The sequence below is a fragment of the Oryza glaberrima genome, chromosome 2 (genome assembly GCF_000147395.1).
Source record: "Oryza glaberrima chromosome 2, OglaRS2, whole genome shotgun sequence".
Lineage (NCBI taxonomy): Eukaryota > Viridiplantae > Streptophyta > Magnoliopsida > Poales > Poaceae > Oryza > Oryza glaberrima.
The window spans coordinates 9,173,360-9,196,845 of NC_068327.1; the positions used below are offsets into that span (position 1 = coordinate 9,173,360).

General features: G+C 42.9%; 2 protein-coding genes and 1 long non-coding RNA gene across 3 annotated transcripts; 1 reads left to right on the plus strand and 2 right to left on the minus strand.

Moving 5' to 3' along the window:
- Nucleotides 1-439: 439 nt before the first annotated feature.
- On the plus strand, nucleotides 440-5,829 carry LOC127761952 (disease resistance protein RGA2-like). The gene is made up of 4 exons (XM_052286287.1): nucleotides 440-1,628; nucleotides 1,959-4,638; nucleotides 5,510-5,561; nucleotides 5,734-5,829. Exons 1-4 carry the CDS (start codon nucleotides 440-442, stop codon nucleotides 5,827-5,829), a joined length of 4,017 nt encoding a protein of 1,338 aa, XP_052142247.1.
- A 2,816-nt stretch (nucleotides 5,830-8,645) lies between these two features.
- LOC127764361 (uncharacterized) lies at nucleotides 8,646-10,955 on the minus strand. The gene is made up of 3 exons (XR_008015860.1): nucleotides 10,490-10,955; nucleotides 9,605-9,883; nucleotides 8,646-9,427 (listed from the first exon to the last, which is right to left on the minus strand). It is a non-coding gene; the product is annotated as an uncharacterized LOC127764361 (long non-coding RNA).
- A 5,362-nt stretch (nucleotides 10,956-16,317) lies between these two features.
- On the minus strand, nucleotides 16,318-19,367 carry LOC127761306 (plastid division protein PDV1). The gene is made up of 2 exons (XM_052285578.1): nucleotides 18,867-19,367; nucleotides 16,318-17,836 (listed from the first exon to the last, which is right to left on the minus strand). Exons 1-2 carry the CDS (start codon nucleotides 19,218-19,220, stop codon nucleotides 17,345-17,347), a joined length of 846 nt encoding a protein of 281 aa, XP_052141538.1. The 5' UTR covers nucleotides 19,221-19,367; the 3' UTR covers nucleotides 16,318-17,344.
- Nucleotides 19,368-23,486: the final 4,119 nt, after the last annotated feature.

Sequence of the window (23,486 nt, forward strand, 5' to 3'; positions counted from 1 at the left end):
TACTTTCATAAAAGTATACATATATTACTTTTCAATAAATATTTTTATATAAACATGAAGTCAAAGTTATGTTTTGGAGACCGTGTCGCTATCTAAAACGACTTCCTTTATGAGGACGGAGGAAGTAATTACTAAGTCAATAGCCAATCTGGCTTTCATGAGACTTGTTAATTTCTTTTCGCCTTCTTTCTTGCAAGCTACCCACGTGAGGGAAGAATGAATGGGTGATTCATGAGGAACACGGAATTTTTATTTCGTTGCGTTGTGGAGAGCTAGCAGCGACCGGTGAACGGATGATCAGCCTAGTATAAAAGGGGGTCATCAGGGCTTTCTCTGAATTAAGTCTGAACTCCTGCAGCCAGCATTATATCCACCAACACACAACACGCGCGCGTTAACCTAGTCGCCGGCCGGCACCATCTTTCTGGGACGTCGGAGGATGTCCGTGGAGGCGGTTGTCGGCGGCGCGAGCTGGCTCATCGGCAAGGTGTGGACGCAGCTGTCCAATGACTTGGTGGCGGCATATGTGGCCAGCACCAAGCTAGGCCTCAACATGCAGCAAATCAAGAGGGACCTCCTGTACACGCAAGGGCTACTGCAAACGGCCCAGGGGAGGAAGGACCTCAGCGACAACCCTAGCCTACAGAAACTTCTGGAGGATCTCAGCAAGAAGGCCGACGAGGCTGAGGATGCATTGGACGAGCTCCAGTACTTCATCATCCAGGATCAGATTGACGGCACCCATGAGGCCATCCCAGATATACAAGGTCATCAGGCCCTCCATGGCCGTCATGCTCTTCACCACACCATTGGTAACTGGTTTCCATGCTTTTTCCACCCCTCTGCACGAGATGATGCCAATAACTCACATCATACAACCAAGTCCCATGGTGATATTAATGACCATGTTGCCAACTTGACATTCAATCGAGTAGGCATGTGCAACAAAATCAAGTCAGTTATAGAGGACATACATGCCTTATGTACCCTTGTATCCGAATTGCTCAAAATTAACCATGCATCACAAGGAAAGGCTGCATCACTTAAGAGGCCGCCCACCAGCTCAACAATTACACAGGATAAATTGTATGGCCGGGAAAACATCTTTAAACAAACCCTTGATGACATGACTAACTGCACTACTCCTAGTAGAACATTGTCAGTTCTTCCCATAGTTGGCCCTGGTGGAATTGGGAAAACAACTTTCACCCAACACCTATACAATGACAAAAGAACAGAGGTATACTTCTGTATCAAGGTATGGGTTTGTATCTCTACTAATTTCAATGTGCTTAGGCTCACTCAGGAGATACTGAAGTGTATACCACACATTGGTAGCGAGGGAAGCAATGTAATGCACGAATCATCCAACTTAGACCAGCTCCAAAAAACCATTGCACAAAGACTACAATCCAAAAGATTTTTACTTGTTTTGGATGATATGTGGAAATGTGGCACTGAGGCTGAGTGGAAAAGCCTACTAGCTCCATTCACAAAAGGGGAAGCCAAAGGCAGCATGATTCTTGTCACAACTCGGTTTCCATCTATTGCACAAATTTTGAAAACAGCTGAGCCAATAGAATTGCAAGGTCTAGAGGATAGAGAATTCTTCACATTCTTTGAAGAATGTATATTTGGTCAACACAAACCTAATTATTATGAGGATGACTTGATTGATATTGCAAGAAACATTTCAACGAAACTGAGGGGTTCTCCACTAGCAGCCAAAACTGTCGGTCGATTGCTTAAGAACAACTTTTCCCATGAATGTTGGATGGAAGTTCTTGAAAATAATGAGTGGACAAATATGCAAAGTGACGATGATATAATGCCAGCACTAAAAATTAGCTATGACTACCTTCCTTTCCATCTAAAAAGGTGTTTTTCGTATTGTGCCCTCTACCCAGAAGACCACAGATTTAATAATTTAGAGATTACTTATTTTTGGGAAGCAGTAGGCATAATAGGTTGTAGTAGGGCTGAAAACAATAAAATTGAGGACAAAGGATTGGAGTATTTGGACGAACTAATAGGTAAAGGTTTTCTCATGAAGATAGGTGATGATAAATGTTGGTATTATATAATGCACGATTTACTGCATGATCTAGCAAAAAGCGTGTCATCACAAGAGTGTATCAATATAAGTCCACATGGTTTTAGGTCTGATAACATCCCACAATCTATTCGACATGTATCCATCACCTTTCAAGATAGCTATGGGCAGAGTTTTAAGGTAGAAATGGAAAATTTGAAGAGAAAAATAGACATAGAAAATTTAAGGACTTTGATGTTTTTTGGAGACTACAGTGAGGATATGATAATATTTTTCAAAAATATATTCAAAGAAACAAAATGCCTCCGTGTTCTATTTATGTTCGCAACCTCTCTCGAATCTTTTCCATATAACTTTTCAAAACTAATCCACCTGCGATACCTAAAAGTTGAAGTACCTTATGGCATAGAGTTGTCTTTACCAAGTGTAGTATGTAGATTTTATCACTTGAAGTATTTGAATCTGCTAGAGCATAGAGATTATATTTTGCCTAAAGACATTAGTCGTCTAGTCAATTTACACCATCTCATTGGGAGAAAAGAACTTCGCTCCAATATTCATGGGATTGGAAAGATGAAGTATTTACAGAAACTGGAAGAATTCCATGTCAAGAAAGAGAGTATTGGGTTTGAGCTGAGAGAGTTGGGGGATTTGACAGAGCTTCGAGGAGAACTGGAAATACATAATCTTGAAAATATAGCAACGAGGGAAGAAGCTAATGATGCCAAATTGATGTTGAAAAGGAATCTGAAAACATTGAAACTAGTTTGGGGTGTAGAGCAACAGATCACCGGATCTAATGTTATTGATGGTCTCCAACCACACCCTAATCTTAGAGCACTGGACATAAGAAACCATGGTGGTTCTACTGGTCCTAGTTGGTTATGTAGTGATATTTGCCTAAAACGATTGAAATATCTACGTTTAGAGGGTATCTCTTGGGGCACTCTCCCACCTTTTGCGCAACTCATGCATCTGGAAGAACTTATTTTGATCAATGCTGGCATTCAACAATTAGGACCTGATTTTGGTGGTGCTACGCAAAAGAGTTTCCTACACTTGAAGAATATTGAATTTATTGGGATGCAAGAACTTGTGGGATGGGTTGGGGGAGCTCATTGTCATATGTTTTCAAAGCTTGCAAGCATTAGGTGTGAAGATTGTCCCAAACTCTCCATGCTGCTGCTGCCATCGTCTGAGTTCTCGGCCTCTTCTGCACAAGACATAAACACCATATGGTTTCCTAGTCTGTCTTCTCTTGAGATTAAAAATTGCCCCAAGTTGTCATTGCCCCCGATGCCTCACACTACCATTCTTACCCATGTTACTGTGATAGAAGATGAAAAAACATTGCTGTATTTTGATGAAGACAGGCTGAGAATAGAAGGTTACGGCGGTGCTTTGGCATTCCATAACCTGGACAAAGTAGAAGATATGACAATTGAAGACATGTCACATGTTTCATTGAATGATATCCTAAAGCTGAACTCCTTAACAAGCCTTCATGTCATAGGATGCGAAACTATGTTTCTCAGTGAAGTTGAAGAAGATGTTATCTTCCGTTCAGTTCAGCAGCTCAGTATCGCTCGTTGGTATGATCTTATCGGAAAATCCTTGACAAAGCTATCAAAATATTTCCCAGCTCTTACCGAGTTCACGTTGAACATGTCTCCCGAAGGGCAAGGGGAAGAGGATGTAGTACTGCGAGTCCCATGGAGCTCACTGAGCTATTTCCAGATCTCAGGTTATGTGAACCTTGTTCTGCCTATGGAGGATGGAGGGGGTCTCCAGTATTTATCCACACTCCAAAAAATGGAAATTTGGAGTTGTGGCAAGATGTTCACTCTGTGGTCAACGGTAGAGGCAGGAGCTTTGAGCAGCAAGCCCTTCCCTCCTTCCCTCAGGCAACTAGATATTTCCGAAGAGTCAAGCATGCCGTCGATGGCTCTTCTCTCAAACCTCACATCTCTGACTAATCTGAAACTAGTAGAATGTGTTAACTTAACAATTGATGGGTTTGATCCAATCATCACACGTAACCTCAATGAATTGGTGGTTTATAATTATTCGACAAATGATATCAATAACCATCGCTGCTCCATAGCAGAAGATTTGATCTCAGAGGTGGCAAGAATGACCAAAGTAATACCCGAAGCAGGTTGCTTCCAACAGCTGAAAAAACTTGAGGTGGACAGCATCTCGGCAGTATTTGTCGCACCCATTTGCAGCCTCCTCGCCACCACCCTCTGTGACTTGAAACTCATATCTGACTTGCGGATGGAAAACTTCACAGAAAAACAGGAGGAGGCGCTTCAGCTCCTCACCTCCCTCCGGAACCTAGAATTCGAGGAGTGCGTCCGTCTACAGTCCCTCCCCAAAGTATTGCATCGTCTTTCTTCTCTCTGCAGTCTACAAATCAATCAGTGTCCTCACATCAAATCGCTGCCCAACGAGGGCTTCCCAGCTTCACTGAAAGATCTGGTTGTTGAGAGATGCAGCACTGATCTACTGGATCAAGCCAAGAAATTACGGTCATCATACTATAATTTAAATGTATACGACACATCATCGCAGTATTTCTGGAGGTCAGTTCATGTAAAACCAACCCGCAATGTTACATTAGTTGTTGTACATATATATAATTTATAGATTTCCTTTATTTGTTATCTAATCGATCGTTACATTAGTTGTCGTAGTACAATTTTATGTAGCTAACCTTCTTTGCTATTACTCCTATTTTCTTTTCTGAAGGTCTGCCCGGAGAGCTTGGGTCGAGGATATTATGTCCTGGTAGGTCTAGCATGGTTCCCGGGACGGGGTAAAGTTTTTTTGTACATGAGCCCTTTTACAGTACTCCATGCATGAGGCCTTTTACATACATATATATATGGCCGGGACAATTCTAGCATAACTGATGGAAACGGACACCGGGAATAACCGGAGACTAGCTAGTGGTCAGACTGCGATTGGCTTTAGCATTGTGGCCTGGTCGATCAAGAGGGGGCACTGCTCCGTCGATGCCAGGGCCACACACTAGAAAAAAAAAAGGGAAAATCTGAACCATATGCCACACAAATTTTGCAAAATTTGTGATATGCCACCCTAACCCACATGTCATTGGCTCATATGGGTCCTACATGTCATTGAAATACGGGTGGCATATCTCAAATTTTACAAAATTAGGGTGGCATAGTTCCAACAAACCCTATATAAAAACCGCTCCCTTTCCCTGCACCACCGTACAAGACGCCGGCGCCGGCCACCACCAGAGATGAACTCTTTGTCATTCGATTCGATCCTTTAAACTCAACAAGGTACTTTTAATCTATTCCAACTACCTCAATTTATCTTCAGTGTAATCCCTACTCTCTATCGTCAGGATTCAATTTAATGGTGCTTACCCCCTAAAACTAGTGTCAGGCCATAGGTTATCAATTTCCAATTTGATGAATACAGAGAAATTGATATGCACGCATGTGGTACAATTGAGCGCAAGAAACACTGTCAGGTAAGTAATTTACGATTTATTGTTTTCACTGTTCTATCATGTAAGTATATGATGGATAGTTCGAATAATCTGGATATAGCAGGGCAATAAAACACAACTAACTGAAGACAAAAAAAATGTAGTGTATTTAATTTATGTTCATGCAATTAACCATTTGTCCTCATTTTTACAGGCTATTGTGGTCAGATTTTGCATTTTATTGCCGATGGTGGTCGTCTCTATGCGTTTTCGAACATTATGTTTCATCCGTGAACTTTTGCTACAATGACTACAATTGGGTAAGTATTTGTTTTGGTGAGTATTGAATATAACATTGCTTATTTGCTTTACATTGAGAGTACCAGAGGTTTGGTTGTGTCAAACTGATTTGCATAGGACGCTTGTAGGGGTATATCCGTATATGTATCATCTATTCTATTCTATTATATACTCCCTCTATCCCATAATATAAGGCATGGTTAAAATTGACACGGTCTCTAAAACTAATGTTTACCATATAATTTGTCATATATACTATAAAGTTTGTAGCAACAAAAATTATAATCATATGAAAGTAAATTTAAATCTCAATCTAATGATATAATTTTTAACAAATAAAATTCATTTCATATTATACTAAGTGTTCGCCAAATGTTTTAAAAGTTGAATCTTAAAACACGTGCACGCCTTATATTATGGTACGGAGGGAGCACTAAAAGTCTATTAAACAATCTACAAATACTCCCAAGCCGCCATGGTGCACCCTAACAATACTCCCGAGTCATCACGTGGCACTCTAATAAAATAGAGAAATCTTATCATCGATTTTCATTTAAATAGGTAGACCCATTATTTTATTTCGTTAGATCTATCTTTAAAAAAAAAACTCCCACCGTCCCTACCTCCGTGCAGGAGGCACGCATTGTACGCTCCCTCTGTTCCTTTCTCTTTTTTCCCTCTGTTCCTTTCTTTTTTTTCTATCCCAATCACAATCAAAATTAAAATCTATTATATCTATAAAGTAATAGAAAAAGAAGAACATGAAGAAGCCTCCACGTTCGCTCTCACGGTCTAAAAAATCTCACGTTAATCGAAAGAAAATAAGAAAAATAGAAAAATAGAAGGGTATTAGGATTAGGTTTTGTGTAAACGGATAAAAAACAAAGATTGGGTATGGTGTAAACGGACAAAAAAAAAAGTTGGAAACAGAAAAAAAATTGCAAACGGACAAGAAAGATAGAAAAAAGTGAAAACGGACAAGAAAAATAGAAATTCCAATGTTAATAAAAAAGAGAAAAAAATAACCGTTGGGTCATAGTAGATCCAGATTATAACAGTTTAGATTTAATATAGGGTGTGTTTAGATTCCAAAATAATTTAGCCAAAAACATCACATCAAATATTTGGACACATGTATGGAGCATTAAATGCGAACGAAAAAAACAATTGCACAGTTTGCATGTAAATTGCGAGATGAATCTTTTGAGCCTAATTACACCATGATTCGACAATGTGATGCTACAGTAAACATTTGCTAATGACGGATTAATTAGGCTTAATAAATTCATCTCGCAGGAGGAATATGTAATTTGTCTTGTTATCAGTCTACGTATAATAATTGAAATGTGTGTCCGTATACTTTAAAATTTTTACACCTAAATAACTAAACACGACCATAGTATTGAAATGTGTGTCCGTATACTTTAAAATTTTTACACCTAAATAACTAAACACGACCATAGTAGTTATATAACTAATATAAATCTTTTTTCACGGAAGCTTAAAATAACTATAGGAATATAGGAATTGGAGTAAAAAAAGCTTGAGATGGAAACGACCAAATAAACCACATGCACAAAGTTAATTTGTAATTTAACCAATTGGATTAAGAACTAATCCATTAACTTATTTAAGTAATAAGGGCCTGTTTAGATCCACTGACAAGTTTTTTCACTAGTCACATCGAACGTTTGAACACCTGAATGAAGTATTAAATATAGGCGAAAAAATAACTAATTGCACATATTGCGACTCATTTGCGAGATGAATCTTTTAAGCCTAATTGCTACATGATTTGACAATGTGGTGCTACAGTAAACATTTGCTAATGACGGATTATTTAGGCTTAATAAATTCGTCTCGCAGTTTACAGGTAGATTCTGTAATTTGTTTTGTTATTAGACTACGTTTAATACTTTAAATTTATGTCCGCATATCCGATGTGACACGCCAAAACTTTACACCCCTGATCTAAACACACCCTCCTCCTCCTTGATTTAACTTTGTCGCAACAAATCAGCTAGCATCTTCTTCTTCAAAACCGCACGGGGAGGACCTGGGAGCAAGGGATAGGGAGGAGGGTGGCATCGGCGTCGACGTCGACGTCGAGCAGGATGGGGTCGTTGCTGGCTGCGTAGTAGTGCGAGGAGGAGGGCGTGATGGGTGGGAGGCGGAGGCGGATGCGGACGACGACGACGACGATGACGCCGCCTCGGCGTGGAAGCCAGCAGCCACTGGAGCAGCAGCAGCAGCCGCCGCCACGGCGGTGGAACCAGGGCCGGTAAGGCGCCTGCCCGCCCTCGCCGCAACGTCGAAGCCCCGCGGACCCAACCGTCGCCCGCACGCCCTCGCCGCGGCCGCCGCCGCCGATAGGTGGGTTTCACGCCCTCAGTCCCTATCCATTCTCTCAAGGGTACAAACGTAAATTCATATTTCCTAAAACCCTTTTTTTATTTCCTTTTGTATTTCTTTAACACAAAACGTGGGACCCACCAAACGGCTGTTACAATAAGGTGTAGACAGCTGGTTCAGATTCAAAAATTAGGGGTAAAACTGCAAACCCTAAAAAGTGAAAACAGCAATTGAGTTTGAAAGTAGGGGCATAGATGCAATTGTCCCTTTTTTAAAAACAATCCCAAACCATCTTCCCTTCCTCTCCATCCTTATAGGCATTAAAGTACATAAGTGCTTTGCTAAGCTGCTACTTGTCCCGCTTAAATTACAGAAAATCCTAACAAATTTGTGAAAAAAAAACATCTAACCATCGGTTTTGAATTAAACATCAACCCATTATTTTAGGTCATTATATAAATCTAGTCATACGGCAGCACTGCGTTTGAGGACTTGTAGCATCATAGCTGACAATGAGTATGCCAGTTAAACCACTACAGGAGGGCCAACAATCTGGAGGTCAGCTCTCATGGAAAACCAAATTATGGTTCTCAATTTTGTGATTTATTTCCTGCTGCAAGCAACAAAATATTTTGGCTTTCAGTCCATATAGTCCGCTGATTTCCTTTATCTGTTATTATCCAGCCAGTCCATATAGTTGTTGTACCATTTTGGTAGCTTACGTTCTCTGACATTACACTTTATTTCCTTCTGAAACAGTTTTCATGTTGCAGCTGCGAGATAAATTTGAAACCAGCCAACACTGGTATGATCTGTACAGATCCTAACAGCACAATTAGACCGTGATGGTCAGTAACATCTCCTCTTGTTTCGTCGTTTGTTTCTTGTTCTGTATTTTTGTTGAAAGTAGTACTATGATGTTCCTTTCTTTGTCTTACTTTCTAGTATTGTACTATTCTGTTGTCGGACAGACTTGTGTTCGTTTGCCAGTCTCACCACCTTCACTAGATGTACAGTTGTATTTTCTTCGTTGTCAGACTTCAATTATCAATGCAAAACAAGCGAGAAGGTATGTGTCCGTGTTACTATCTTTCACTCAATAGCACTAGTTTGGTTTACTATGACAAAAATAGCTTTAGCTGAACTGATAAAACTTGTACTACCCGTGATGTCTTGGGCATTTTGAAGGTGATATTTCAAGATTTTGTGCCAAACAAATAGTCCTATTCCGTTGTTCGTGGGTATTGCTCATGAACCTGTCATTGAGCAAAGCATAAACATGTTACAGAAGCTTGTTCTTTCTGTGGAAATACCAAGCTAAAAGCTTTTCCAGTACTCATCAATTTGACATGCATCCTGGTACAGCGCAGTTCAGATTCCCCAGTTCATCTATTAAAATTTAAATGTCGAGAGGTAAATAAACGATGATGTACCTTGTTCTGGTTCAACGGTTCAACCTGGTCTTTTGATGGAACCTACTTCATGTAATGTACGCCTGCTAACTTCAAAATCTTCTTCGTTGCATAGGCAAAACCTGTCCAGATATATTTATTTAAGAAGTTTGCCATGGAACATTTAGAAGTGGTGAGAAAGGTAAATCTTCTGGTTGTACACTTCTGTTCTGTTTCATGGAAGTAATCAATTAGTAGTAGCTCTATATCTGCCATTTATCGGCGCATTGAGTCACGCCTATCTTTGAATGGCAGGTAGGCCTGCAAAATGAAGGACATTGCTTGAAACACAGGCAGAATATGTAAAGATCTCTACAGCCGTACATCGCTCACAATGAATCAAAGGTGTTCTACTGTTATCTTCCTGCAACGATAATTTCTTATGTTTTCACGAATTCCACCATTATTTCTATGCCTCTCAAGTAGTACTAAATGACTTCTGGAATTGAGTTTCGTAGCGTGCAAATTGCTTCAGAAGTGTTTAATTTCAAGCAAGGATTAATGCTAGGTTTACATGATCGATGACTCTTTCATAACTGAGGGGCATTATTTTTCCTAACATATCAGGTCGTGTCCAAAGATGCTTGGGCCATCAAAACAGTCATTATGCAGGGAAATTTGTTACACTATTCATTGTCCTCCCTCTCCATTAGTAGAACGTGGTAAGGACTAAGCCCCTGCTTTTAAACTCAGAATAATTTTCCCTTCTATAAAAAATGCACTTGTAATTATTAGCAGTGAAAATTAAGTCAGTGATACAGCTTATAACCGTTTGGGATAACAAAATTAACAAGCTTTCTTAGAACAAAGATTATGAAAAAAAAACATGTGATTTGGAGAACTGGGATTCAAAATTAAGAAAATTACCACCAAAGCAGAGCATCCCGATTTGGGGAACGAGGATGGGAGGCAGCGACAGCGCCCCAATGGCTGAAGAGAGGCCGGGACGAGACGATGCCCGTGATGCGAATCGGGGCTACGAAGACGATGCCGGCGACGCGGATCGAGCCAGTATGAAGCTGGCGGCGGCGAGCGAGCCGGCGAGTGTAGGGAGGAGGGTCGTGGTCGCGGCGGCGCGAGTAGATCGGAGAGCAGCGAGGAGGGACCCAACAAAAATTCAACGGAAAAAATTACCAGTGTGACGGGCCAGGTTAGGAACCCTATCCCCTTATCCCCTTACATGTAAAACGCTCTTTTTACAAGAACCACTTAGGTGAAGACAGATCTCGCTCCGCAGCAATAAACTTCAATTTCCTCCAGGAACAGGTGCAAGACCTCACAGATCTAGAGGAACCTTTTTCGGAAGACGAAATAAAAGAGGCAATCTTCCAAGCACGATCAGACAATGCCCCCGGTCCCAACGGCTTCACAGGTGCTTTCTTCAAAAAGTGTTGGGACATAATTAAGGAAGATATCGTCATGGCCGTAAATCAGGTTGCTAATCACCACACATAGTCGATGGCTATTAAACTCAGCCTACATTGCCCTTCTACCGAAAAAGGCTGATGCTCTAAGGGTAGGTGATTACAGGCCAATCAGCCTCATACATGCTTTCGGAAAGCTCTTCTCCAAGTCACTAGCAAACAGATTGGCCCCAAAATTGCAACAGATGGTCTCAACAAATCAAAGTGCCTTCATAAAAGGCAGAAACATCCAAGACAACTTCCTATTCGTAAACAACATGGTGCGTGAGTTCCAATCCTCCAAAATCCCCGCGATCCTGCTAAAACTCGACATTGCAAAAGCTTTCGACTCGATCAGCTGGCCTTATCTTCTAGACAGACTCAAATATTTGGGATTCGGAGACAGATGGATTGGATGGATTATTTCCATTCTAGCAACGTCCTCATCAAAGATCCTCCTAAATGGGAAGGCAGGAAACAGCTTCTTGCATGGACGAGGATTACGTCAGGGAGACCCTCTATCACCCATGCTCTTCATTCTTGCGATTGATCCTCTGCAAAAACTCCTTGCCGCAGCACAGGAAGCAGGTCTCCTCCAACCGCTCCACAGGCGGACTGCTCGTTTCAATATGGCCTTATATGCAGATGACGCTGTAGTGTTCCTTAGACCAGATAAACAGGAACTCCAAACGGTCCAAATGATTCTTCAAAATTTCGGCCTCGCGACAGGCATGGTGACCAATTTATCCAAAAGCGAAGTCTATGCCATTAGATGTGACACCCTCGACTTACAGGATATTCTCTCCCCCTTCCCGGCACAGATGAAACACTTCCCTTGTACCTATCTAGGACTTCCACTCCACATCAGGAAACTCAGAAAATCAGATGTTCAACCTCTCATCGATAGGTTCTCAGCTAGGCTCCCAACATGGAAAGGAAAGTTCCTAAACAAGACTGGCTGGACGGTTCTGATAAAATCTACCCTCTCTGCCCTCCCGACCTATCACCTCACTGTTTTCCCCCTTAAAAATGGGCTGAAAAAAAGATCGACAAAATTCGTAGGGGTTTCCTCTGGACAGGGTCAGAACATGCACAGGGGGGACACTGCCTAGTTAACTGGAAGAGGGTCTGTAGACCAAAAAACATGGGAGGCCTTGGTATAACAAACCTTGAACTTTTTGGTCGCTCTTTAAGATTCTGCTGGCTTTGGCAGGAATGGACCACCATCGACAAACCTTGGCAAGGATCAAGTCTTCCTTGTGATGAAACAGATAAGCAGCTGTTCAGAGCTTCGACCATGATAACCCTTGGAAATGGCAACAAATCAAAATTCTGGCATGACAGATGGTTGAACGAATCACCCCTGAAAGAACTTTACCCTTCCCTCTATCAGTTGGCCACGAGAAAGAACAGATCAGTGGCACAGGAGATACAAGGGAACCACTGGTTGAAACAGATGAGACGAATGAATACCACAACACAGGTTAGGGAATTCATCCTTCTATGGCACCAAATCCAATAGGTGGAGTTGCAGGAAGGCATAGACGATGCGATAGCTTGGAGATGGACTCCAAATGGATCATACTCAGCAAACTCCGCCTACAGGATCCAATTCGTTGGAGGCATACAAGACAATAGGTCTGATTTCTTCTGAAAGGCGAAGGTAGAAAACAAATGCAAATTCTTTGGTTGGCTCATGATCCACAGAAAGATCTTCACAGCCGACAAACTCCAGCTTCGTGGATGGGACAACAGCCACGTTTGTCCTCTGTGTGGAGTAGAACCGGAGACAGCAATGCACCTCCTCATGGAATGCGCCTTTGCTAAACAGGTATGGAGACACATCTGGCAAAAGGCAGGGCTCCACATGCCGGTGGCTTCCACCTTCAATGGAGATATGCTACGATGGTGATCAGCCTGCAGAAGAGAGATGGCCAAAGAACAAAGAAGAAATTTTGATGGCCTCTTCATCTACACAGCTTGGGGCATTTGGCTACAGCGCAACGCAAGAATCTTCAATGGCACTTATAGTACAGTGATGCAAGTGGTTGATTCAATTATCGCTATGTGCAAAGCCTACGTTGGAGCGCATGTTCTAGATGAGTAGTGCCCGTATCCCTGGTTTTGCCTTGATAGAAGAATGCTTGGGATCCTTGCTGTAATCTGGGTTTGTAAAAAACCTTTGTTGCCTTTTCTCTTCTCTCCTTAATGAAATTGGCAGAGCTCCTGCCGTTTACCCCTCAAAAAAAAAAAGAAGCGATGATTCACTGTAACTACTACCTATACTATCTCTTGTAAAAGTACTTACCAAAACCTCTTATATTTTAGACAGATGGAGTACTAATTACACATACTCTATATAAGATACTTATGTGTTTTACCTGTACTAGCTGAATACACGTGCTTTGCTACGTGTAAAAAATATATATTATAATATTGGCTGAAAAAAATATATATTTTTCATGAAATGTGTTAGCCATCCTCTTTTTCTATAGGAAATATTCATCTCAAATTGATTTTATATGTGATTATATATCCATTTACATTTGATTGTTTTAAAATATTTAGAAGTTAGAGTAATTTGCAAAATTTATAGTGGGAGTAGGCAGGGTGACAAATTCACTGTCACAACCACTACTCTTTTTAAGTATTATAAATACACATTCTAAATTTATTCGAACAATGATAAAAATCAAATCGGATGGGAGAAACCAACCAAGAAATTGCTAGAACATGTTGGACAATCACCATCTTGTCTTACTGTGCTCTAACAAGCCTAACCTTGGCATTATGGAAACTTTGCAGAAATTAGATCGTGGATGTTCTGTACGTTGCTTTATTGGGAGTGCTGACCAAACCATTTGCCACACATAGCTTGTTTTTTCAAGAGAATTACAGTTTTGATTAAGGAGCAACACCCCACAAATGCTTGTGGAGCTAGCCTCGTTGTCTCTATTTCATCATCTGGTATGTTCATCTATCTTAAGCAATTTTAGATTTAGATGAGAGCAACTGTAATTGTTTATGGTTCTGGTAACATAGTTACATGGTCATTGGTAGGAAAATTCTTTGACCTTATTAAATTGTTCCATTTCAGCAAAGCATTGTGAAATGGTGTTTTTTAGCCTATTCAGAACCAGTTAAGGTAAAACATATTGGACAGGATACTGACGTGGTTATTTTTTCATGGGCTCTTGATCACTTATACTATCACCTAATTTATGTTAGGGACAAAGCATTTATTCTGGGGTATCAACCCCTCCATCTTGTACATACTGCAGAGCATTATCTACATATCCAGATATACTGACGTTGGCTCAGTAGAATCCTGCAGAGTTTACCATCTAGAAAACGTTTTACATCCTGCATATTTCGGAAATCTTTGCATTAGCTAAATCTGCTTTCCTTCAGTTCAATCTACAGATTACAGTTGTTGCAATCTGATGCATACTTTCTCCAGGTACTTGCTTCCAATACAAAAGTGGTGTCCATCCAAATTGCAACGGAAAAACAGTTCAAATCTTTATATATTATTAACAGAGCCGAGAAGGAATCCTCCATGTACCATCTGCACGGTAAGATGGTCCTCCATTCCCCTTCTTGTTCCTACTGAAGCTGAAAAAAAGAAAAACTGATGACTCAATAATCTTGTTTTGTGACACTTTGTGATCTGTCTCATGTGCCATGTATGCGTGCAGATGATCCAGTCATGCATGTAATTGTCCGGAGGAAATCATGATTCTCAACGGAGTATCATGTCATTGCGGCACCGGAAAGGCGGCAAGGTTGGCAACAGAGATGGCCGGCCATGCTCCCCCAAGCTAGCCGCCGTGGTAGCTCGCCGTCGTTGATCCGGCGGGCTCGAGCTTGCCATTACTGAACCCGGCGAACCTGGCATCGAGGCTGCTGGCTAGAAGAGGGAAGAATCACGATACCATTGGATTGAAAACCAGAGCATCAGTTGACTGATGAATACTAGCAAAAAGATAATGATATGTTCAGACCATATGTTATCTGATATCTCATATGTGAACTATATCACTGAACATGAGTATATGCATTGGTTTGGTGACTATATATGACAATGTGTAATTGAAGCGTGTATCGTTTCTTCTTTTTTTTTTTTTTAACACACTTACACTGAACATTTCTGTAAACAGCTAGCTACCAAAGTATTAACAGCCCATGTTAGTTGACTGATAGCAAAAGGATAATATGCTATGTTCAGAGCATATGTTTTCTCAAATGTGAACTGTATCACAGATTGTGCTTGCCCAAGCATATCCATGGGTTGGTGACTATATGACAATTTGTAATTCAAGCGTGTGTTGCCATTTCTTTGGTTACCTGGAACATTTCTGTAAATAACTTCTATAAACTTCTCTCCTTTATTAATGAGCTAGGCAATCCTTTAACCTACTTTCAAAAAAAAAAAAAAAAAAAAAAGGTCATCTGGTACTACAGGTTTTTTACATCAGTCACAACGCACACGGTCATCTAAATTCATATAAATAAATGAGAGAAAAGTTATCAATTACTTCATCCGGTCATAAATATTTTATATTTGAAGACAAGATTCAGTCTAACTATTAATTTTTTTTACCATAAATTTTATATTAGAATAAATTGAATAAGTTGAAAGCAAAAGTATGCATACCTTTTTTGAAAAAACAAAAGCATTTGACAAGTTATTGGTGTTTAAAGTTTTAAAATATTAATTTAATCTTGTCTTAATGTCGAATATTTATAGTTATTAATACAGATCTGTTAAAAAAGCAGAAAAAACCTAGCCAAGAGTGGGCCCCAGTTGGGCCAAATCAACAGCACAAAGCAGTGCGATGTCTAGAGCATGCAATCCATGGCAGCCAGAAGTGGCCCAAGATGTAGCCGGCATTCGGGTATTTTTCTCTCAACAATTCTCACATGTTCCGAAAGATTATATTGGCATGTAACTAGGAACGAATAAAGTATGATGAAATTGACTGGAATAGCAACCAAGACCTGATTTACAACATCTACTACAAATGTTTTGCAGGAAAAAGAACAACATCTCCTCCATATCAGTGTTTAACGGAGGATAAAATATTAATCGGCGACGCTGAGATCGTTTCTGTGCCCTCTTTTTCCTTCTTTTTTCCCAGCCAAAAGAGGTTGTCTTGTCGAGCATGATTAGTAAGAAGTGAACATCTTTAATCATTTATTCACTTTTTTAATCCTTTATTCCCTCACTGTTAGCGTTTATCTTCTCTTTTTTTTCCTTTATGGATGCCAAATTTCGAAAGAACAAACCATGAAACCATAAGCATAGAATCTCGCCTTTTTTTTTCTCCAACATGGGAGTGAAATGCCCTGAAAAGGGGCATGAGAGTGATTAGCCAAAGCAACCATAGTATTCAAGTTAAATATGGTTTTTAACGTTGATACCACTGATAAAGTGGGCCAGTAAGAGCATACCAAATTATGCAGAATTCCCGTGAGGCTTATGTACAGATGTACTAAATATTTTTTTTCTAGTACCCATATGGCTGAATAAAGCTAATGGTTAGTACGTATTGAAGAAAAGGCTTCCATGTAATCACAGGTACTCAACATTAACAATCTTTGCAGCAGGAGACAGCAGTATGCAAAGAGCCGGCAAACCAACAAAGCAAAAGCAGTAAACAGAGGTAAAGGAGTGGCCAAGGCGAAGTATGGACCTAACCAAAGAAGCTTCGGCACCAGATATGATCCAGACTTGACAGATAAATGCCAGGAGGATGTAGGAATCACCAAGCACAAGCACATGACACAGGAAAGTTATACCCTCAAGTGCACTGCCTTAAAAGAACACAAGCATGAAGCATCACATGTACTTGTAAGGTAGCCGATGTCGAAAATAGTCAATAATCAAGAAAAGAAAAGAAAAAACTGGACTTCTCAGTTAAGCAAAGAACCTTGAATCCTTGAATGCTTCAACACCCCTCAATCCTCATAACTCATGAGGGCACAACAAACAGTTGTCCTATCAACACTCCTCAATCCTCATAACTCATGAGGACACAACAAACCTAACACAGCAATTCCAATCGGCTGACAGAATACAGACTTACAAGCATTCCATCCATCTCTAATGAAAAATCCATTTACAGGTTTAGAGGTATGACGTCTATTAATTGGAATGTAGTCCAACACGTCCAAACGAATTAACAATTAGTATCCTAGTAGCCTGAAACATAGTCCATTTCGTCATAAAGAATGATTAGTGCCCTAACAAAACCGGTGAAAACTGGTATTTGGTCAAAACTTCTGTACAGGCAACAGCAAGTGACTTGATGATTCCTCAACCTCTGGCTAGGTACACTTCGAGTTGCTTTCCTTTGCCACTCTGTAGTGAGCTCCCAGAATGGTAACTGTGCCTCCTGTAATCCATTGCTGGAGATTTGCTTCCAAAGGCAACTTGATGCAGCTGCAAGAAAGCAAACATACTTACAGCAAACGCTGCAGCGTTACCCAGAGCACTACCGATTTTGTCCACTCGAAATGAGTTCTTGGCCAAAGATAGACTACAAGATAACACATTCCCCATAATACTTGAACCGTTGCTCCCACTGTCCATTACATCCTCCCCTGACTGGTTATGAGTTGCACGAACATCTTCCGGTGAGATGAATCGACTCTTGTCACCAACTTCGCCTACAAACGCCAAGGCCTCATCAATGACTCTATACTTCTTCCCCTGATGTTCAGCTAGCCTCATGGCAAGGACTAGTCGGCTCTGTTCCAATCTAGCAATTGCAGCATCCTGCTCTGCCCGCTGTTGTGATTGAACGGTCTGTGGAGGAAGAACAATATTAACGACTAAGAAACACAAGCTTCATAACCATACCATTAAGTAGGAAAGATAGAACTGAATTAGCTAAACACACAGGGGACTGTGCATTGCCTATATGTATGCACAGGTTTCCAACCCACCACTCATAAAAGGACAGTTAGGCACTTGAGAATGTGGAAACTTATTTACAACCGTAACCAAATTATGCTCAGAACTAACTAAAATGGAACATGACAAAGCAAGAGCTACTTCACTCTGTTTCATTCTGGTAAGGTACTACAGCAAAATTAGCCTCTCTTACATACCTTGGCCAATGTTATGCTGAACTTTTAACCAGTGATGAATGATTATAGAACAAATAATATCTTCAAGTATCATATTAATCATGGTTTTATGCTATGAACTTTTATCCAGTGACAAATGACTACAGAAAAAATGATGTTTTTTCTTGCCTAGACAAATAGCAAGCATCAACTAAAAAAACAACAAAAAAGAGAATAAAGCCATGTGGACTATCACTTTTTTAACATCCACATGCCTTCATTTCCAATCTATTTGCGCCTTAATTAGCAAATTTATAGTCAAAAGCATATGCACAACCAAACACCCAAAGAAAAAGGCCAAAATCCAGCACCCATGACATGATATTAACAAACCACATAATTCAGCATAACTCATGAGCAGCAACTCAATGATCCTACCATGCGAATAGCATGATGCAATCAACATCCAATCGAAACATCAAACGAAGCGCCAGGTGGATAGCAACAGAAGCTAGCTCCCATGAAGAAATTGAAATCATTAGCCCCATCTCAAACTACAGTCTACAGGCCGCGCAATGAAAACGAAGCTAAATGATAGCCGCAATCACGTGAACAACGCACTCTCCCCCAGCCTGACGAGGATCCATTCCCCCCACTCCCCCATTCATTGCAACAACTCATACGTGGTCCTCCAGGTAACCAATCCAGAGCAAAAAAAAAAACCCTAGAAGAACAGAGGAAGGGGATAGAGGCAAGCGCAATCTCACATGAAGGAACTCGAGGTGCTCCTCGAGGTCCTCGAGCGCCGTCCGTATGGCGTGCAGGCTCCTCGCCTCCGCCATCGCCTCCGCCGCCGCGGCCTTCGCCGAGCCCACGCCCACACCATCCCCCACCCCGCCTCCTCCTCCTCCTCCTCCCCCCTTCACCCCCTTCACGAACACGTACCCGTTCCTCCCCTCGCGCGCGGGCGGCGCCGACGGCTGAGACGGCGGCGGAGGCGGAGGAGGCGGCGGGAGGAGGAAGTGCGCGCGGGAGACGGCGAGGATGGCGTCGCTGAGGCGGTCGTGGAGGTCCCAGATCCGCTCCAGCACCTCCTCCGCCTCCGCCGCGTCCCATCTCATCTTCCCCCCGCTCGCCGCGCTAGGGTTTGCGAGGTCGCCAATGGTGGAGAGGAGGAGAGGAAGCGAAGCGAAAGGGAGGGAAAAAGAAGAGGAAGAGGAGATGTTGATGGCGGCACGACCGATGTGGAGAGGAGAGGAGAGGGGAGAGAGCTTCGCTTCTTTTTTTATTTTGTTGGGTTGCTCGATGGGGGAGGCAAATATAAATATCGCATTTGTTTGGATGCGTTTGATTTTATTTGTTTTTAAATGAAATAAAACAAAATGATTTGGAATTTCAATTGACAATGAAAGGTAGAGGTAAGAGTAGAATAATCGTATGGACATTTTCCATTGCAGGAGTTTTATTATGATTGAAATTCATGTGGTTTTTTTTGTCATGTTATGTGATTCTTTTTTTGCGGTCCGAAAGAAGTTTTTATGAAATATTCACGGAATGGAGGGGCCTCTAGGGTAGATGGATGGATTCGTCGCCCCCAAAGAAAAAGGGTGGAAAGTAGTACCATTTCGTTGGATCTGAGCTGATTTGCAGGCAGGTAGTTGGAGGCATCATTTAAAATATTCAAAACAGGATTAAATATATTACTATCGTATAAATATTGCAGAAAATTGTGCCACGCTTGCTGATATTTAACGTTGTGGACCTCTGTACACTTACGTGCAGGTTTGTGCTCATCATGACCCAACAAACACCTACAACCCCACAATTCAAAAGCAAAAAAGAAAAAAAAACACTTTTGAAAGAACTGTAATCTAGTATGTTTAACCCGAAATTTTAACATTTTGACCCTTTCGTAGAACTTATTTTATAAATAAACCATGACAAAAAATAGGAAAAAGTGCACCTAAGGTCCCTCAACTTGTCATTGAATTACAAAATCGTCCCCCAACCACAAAACCGGATATCCGGCGTCCCCCAACTAATCAAAACCGGTCATAATATGTCCCTCGGCGGTTTTAACCCCGGTTTTGTCCTATGTGGCGGCTGACTCAGCGTGGGACCCACGTGGGCCCCACATGTCAGGCTACCACATCAGCCTTCTCTCTCTCTTCCCCCTCCTCTCTCTCCCTTCCTCATCTCTCTCTCTCTCCCTTCTCTAACTCAGCCGGCGGGAGGAGGACAGCGGCGGCAGCCGGCGAGACGGACGACGTGGGGGGAGGAGCGGCGCGCGGGTTCCTCCGCCGGCCGCCACCCACGAGGCCCACGAGGCAGAGGAACGGCGGCGGGCGACACGGCGGCGATGGCACGGCATCGGCCTCGTCGGAGGCGAGCGCGGCGGCCCCACCCTCCTCGACCACGCGGCGCGCGCGGCCACCGAGGCGCGCGAAGAGGGCCCCCGCCGCAGCGTCGAAGTTGGGCGTGGAGACAACGAGGTGGGCGGCGGCAACGGCGGGGGGGGGGATGGGAACGACGGTCGGCGAGGGAAGGGGAGGGGAGCAAATCGAGGGTGGCGCGGGAGAACGGGACGAGAAGCGGAGCGCCGCCGATGGCTGCCGTCACGCGGGGAGGACCGTGGTGGTCGTCTGCCTTCCCTCCTCCCCCACGTGCCGCGCGGCGCCATTGCCGTGACCTTACGTCATCATCGGGGTGAGGCGGCTAGCGGCTAGCGAGGGATGAGCGTGGCAGAGAGGAGGGCAAATGCAGTGGCGGCGGGGTCACCGATGCGGCGGGAAAGAGGGACAGCGCGGCCGACGGGGAAGGAGAGGCGGAGAGGAGAAGGAGCGGCGAAGAGGGTCGGCGCGGCCGACAGGGAATGAGCGGCGGGGAAGGGGAGGGCAGCGGCAGGGCAAGGCAGCGTCGGCAGGCGTTCGCGGTGGTGGAGAGGCAGCGGCCGCAGCAACAGCAGGCGAGCGTGGCTGCGGATGGGGAGCGGCGGCGCCGACGACTCCGCGCCGCTCGGCCTCATCGTCGTCGGCGGCTTCGGGTGGGGGCGCCAAGCCGCCAGCTTCTTGTCACTCGTCCGCGGCGGGGCCGCCGCGCCGCCGGCTTCTCATCGCTTGTCCGCTAGGCCGCGGCCGGACCGGAGTGGCGAGCGTCGACGACGACGAGGCATGCAAACTGGTGAGCGACGCGGACCTCTTCATCGGTGGCGACATCGACGACGAGGGCGAGGGCGTCCGCACATACCTCCTCCACCTCCCCCGCCAGCCACAGCCGCGCGCCGCCATCGCCGACGCCGACGGCAGCAACTTAATGGCGGCGTCGTCGAGTCGATCTCCGCATGATGGCCGCAGCCGCACACCGCCATTGCTGACCGCACTAGGGGGACGGGGAGGCTGGCGAGCCTGCGCGCCGCCACTCAGGAGCCACCGTCGCCGGCCGCGCGCGTTGCCGCTCGTGCGAGAGCAGAGAGCGAGGGGGAAGAAGGAAGGAGAGAACACAGAGAGAGAAGAGGGGGAAATAGAGTATGTGCTGATGTGGCAGCCTGACATGTGGGGCCCACGTGGGTCCAACGCTGAGTCAGCCGCCACATAGGACAAAACCGGGGTTAAAACCACCGAGGGACCTATTATGACCGGTTTTGGTTAGTTGGGGGACGCCGGATATCCGGTTTTGTAGTTGAGGGATGATTTTGTAATTCGATGACAAGTTGAGGGACCTTGGGTGCACTTTTTCCTAAAAACTATAACCAAAAATAGGCCTTTACCTCAGTGTCATGGGTCGCACTGAGGCCCAACATCCTAGCGCCATGGGTCTTAGTGTTAAGATTAAAGGCTTAGCGCCATGTAGTTCGGTAATATCTAGGATCCATCAAAACACCACTCACCACTATGACACACAAGATATCATAAGCATTTACATTTATTACTCATTTTATATTGTATTTCACGGCCTCAGCACCAATGGGCCTGACGTTATGATGTTAGGCATTAATGTCAAGGCTCGTGACTTTGAGGGGAAGGCCTATTTTTAGTTATAGTTTTTGTCAAGATCTACTTATAGAATAAGTTTGTCAAAAGGGTTAAAATGTTAAAATTACGGATGTTTAACTCGATGCATTCTAGGTTCAACTAGTGTTTGTAGCTAGAGTAGCATGGACTGGTATAGTCATTGAGGGTATGCCTAACAAATTTAGAAGAAATCTTAACACGTCTAGTAAAAAGCGTCATTCTTAGATGGAAAAAAAAAAGAAATTATCCCTATGAAGAAAAGAAAATCTTGTTTAGAGAAAAAGAAAAACATTTGAAATGGATTGATTTCAAGGTCCATTTGATATAGCATCTTAAGAATTGTTCCTTTTGTCATAAAGATGAGACAATTTTACATTTGTTTTATGAACGTATACCCATTTTGTGTGGTGCACTATACAAGTGGCTACAGGTCTCTTCCCGCCTCGTAGTATATCCAACATGTTTAGCAATTGGCTACAGGGAATTAGGAAAAGCCTTAAGTTGCTTATCCTATTAGGGGCAACAACTATTTGTTGGTCATTGTGGCTTTGCGGGAATAATATGGTGTTTGACAAAAGAAAAATCTCGTCCCCTTTACAGGTTATATTTTTAACTATCCACTTCCTTCGTACATAGGCTATCCTTCAGAAGCATGATTCAAAGGATTTGGTTGCAGCGACGTGTCAACGCTTGGAGCAGGTGGTTAGGGAGTGTTTTACCCATGGACATGGGTAGCAGTCTAGCTTGAAGATTGGTGCTCCATAGATTTTACTATTTTCCTTCACTTGTTACAAACTTTTTGTGGGTGTGGGTGTATGTTTTGGCTGTGTGCATCATTGCCCACATACATATAGATGTTAATGAATTCAAACACATATGTATAGATTCATTAACATCTATATATATGTGGGGAATGCTAGAAAGTCAAACGGAGGAAGTAGTTATGTAGAAGCCGAGAGTTTTATTAGTATGGTTCTATCAACATGTAATCAACTAATATTAATAAAGGCTTCCTTTATAAAAAAAATCCTAAATTTAACTCTAGAAGTTGGGTCTGGAGTGGAGTTGTGGAGCAACCCAAATCTAGCTCCACCTCTCTAGTTCATTTAGTGAGAGTGAGCTATCCAGCTCCACTCTTATTATAGGTGGAGTTCAACCTGTTTGACTAGGCTTCAGCTGCAGAAAAGGTGAAGGTTGCAGCCATATCAATCAAATCCTAAGATACACAAACGTCGTTGGGACCTTACTACTACGAAACTAATGGGCCCCAGCTCACTTAGTACTTGTATAGTGTAGCCGGAATAAGTTTACTGGAAGTCCCTCAACTTAACAACGAGATTTTTTGAGGTCCCTTAACCACAAAATCAGAAATGTGTA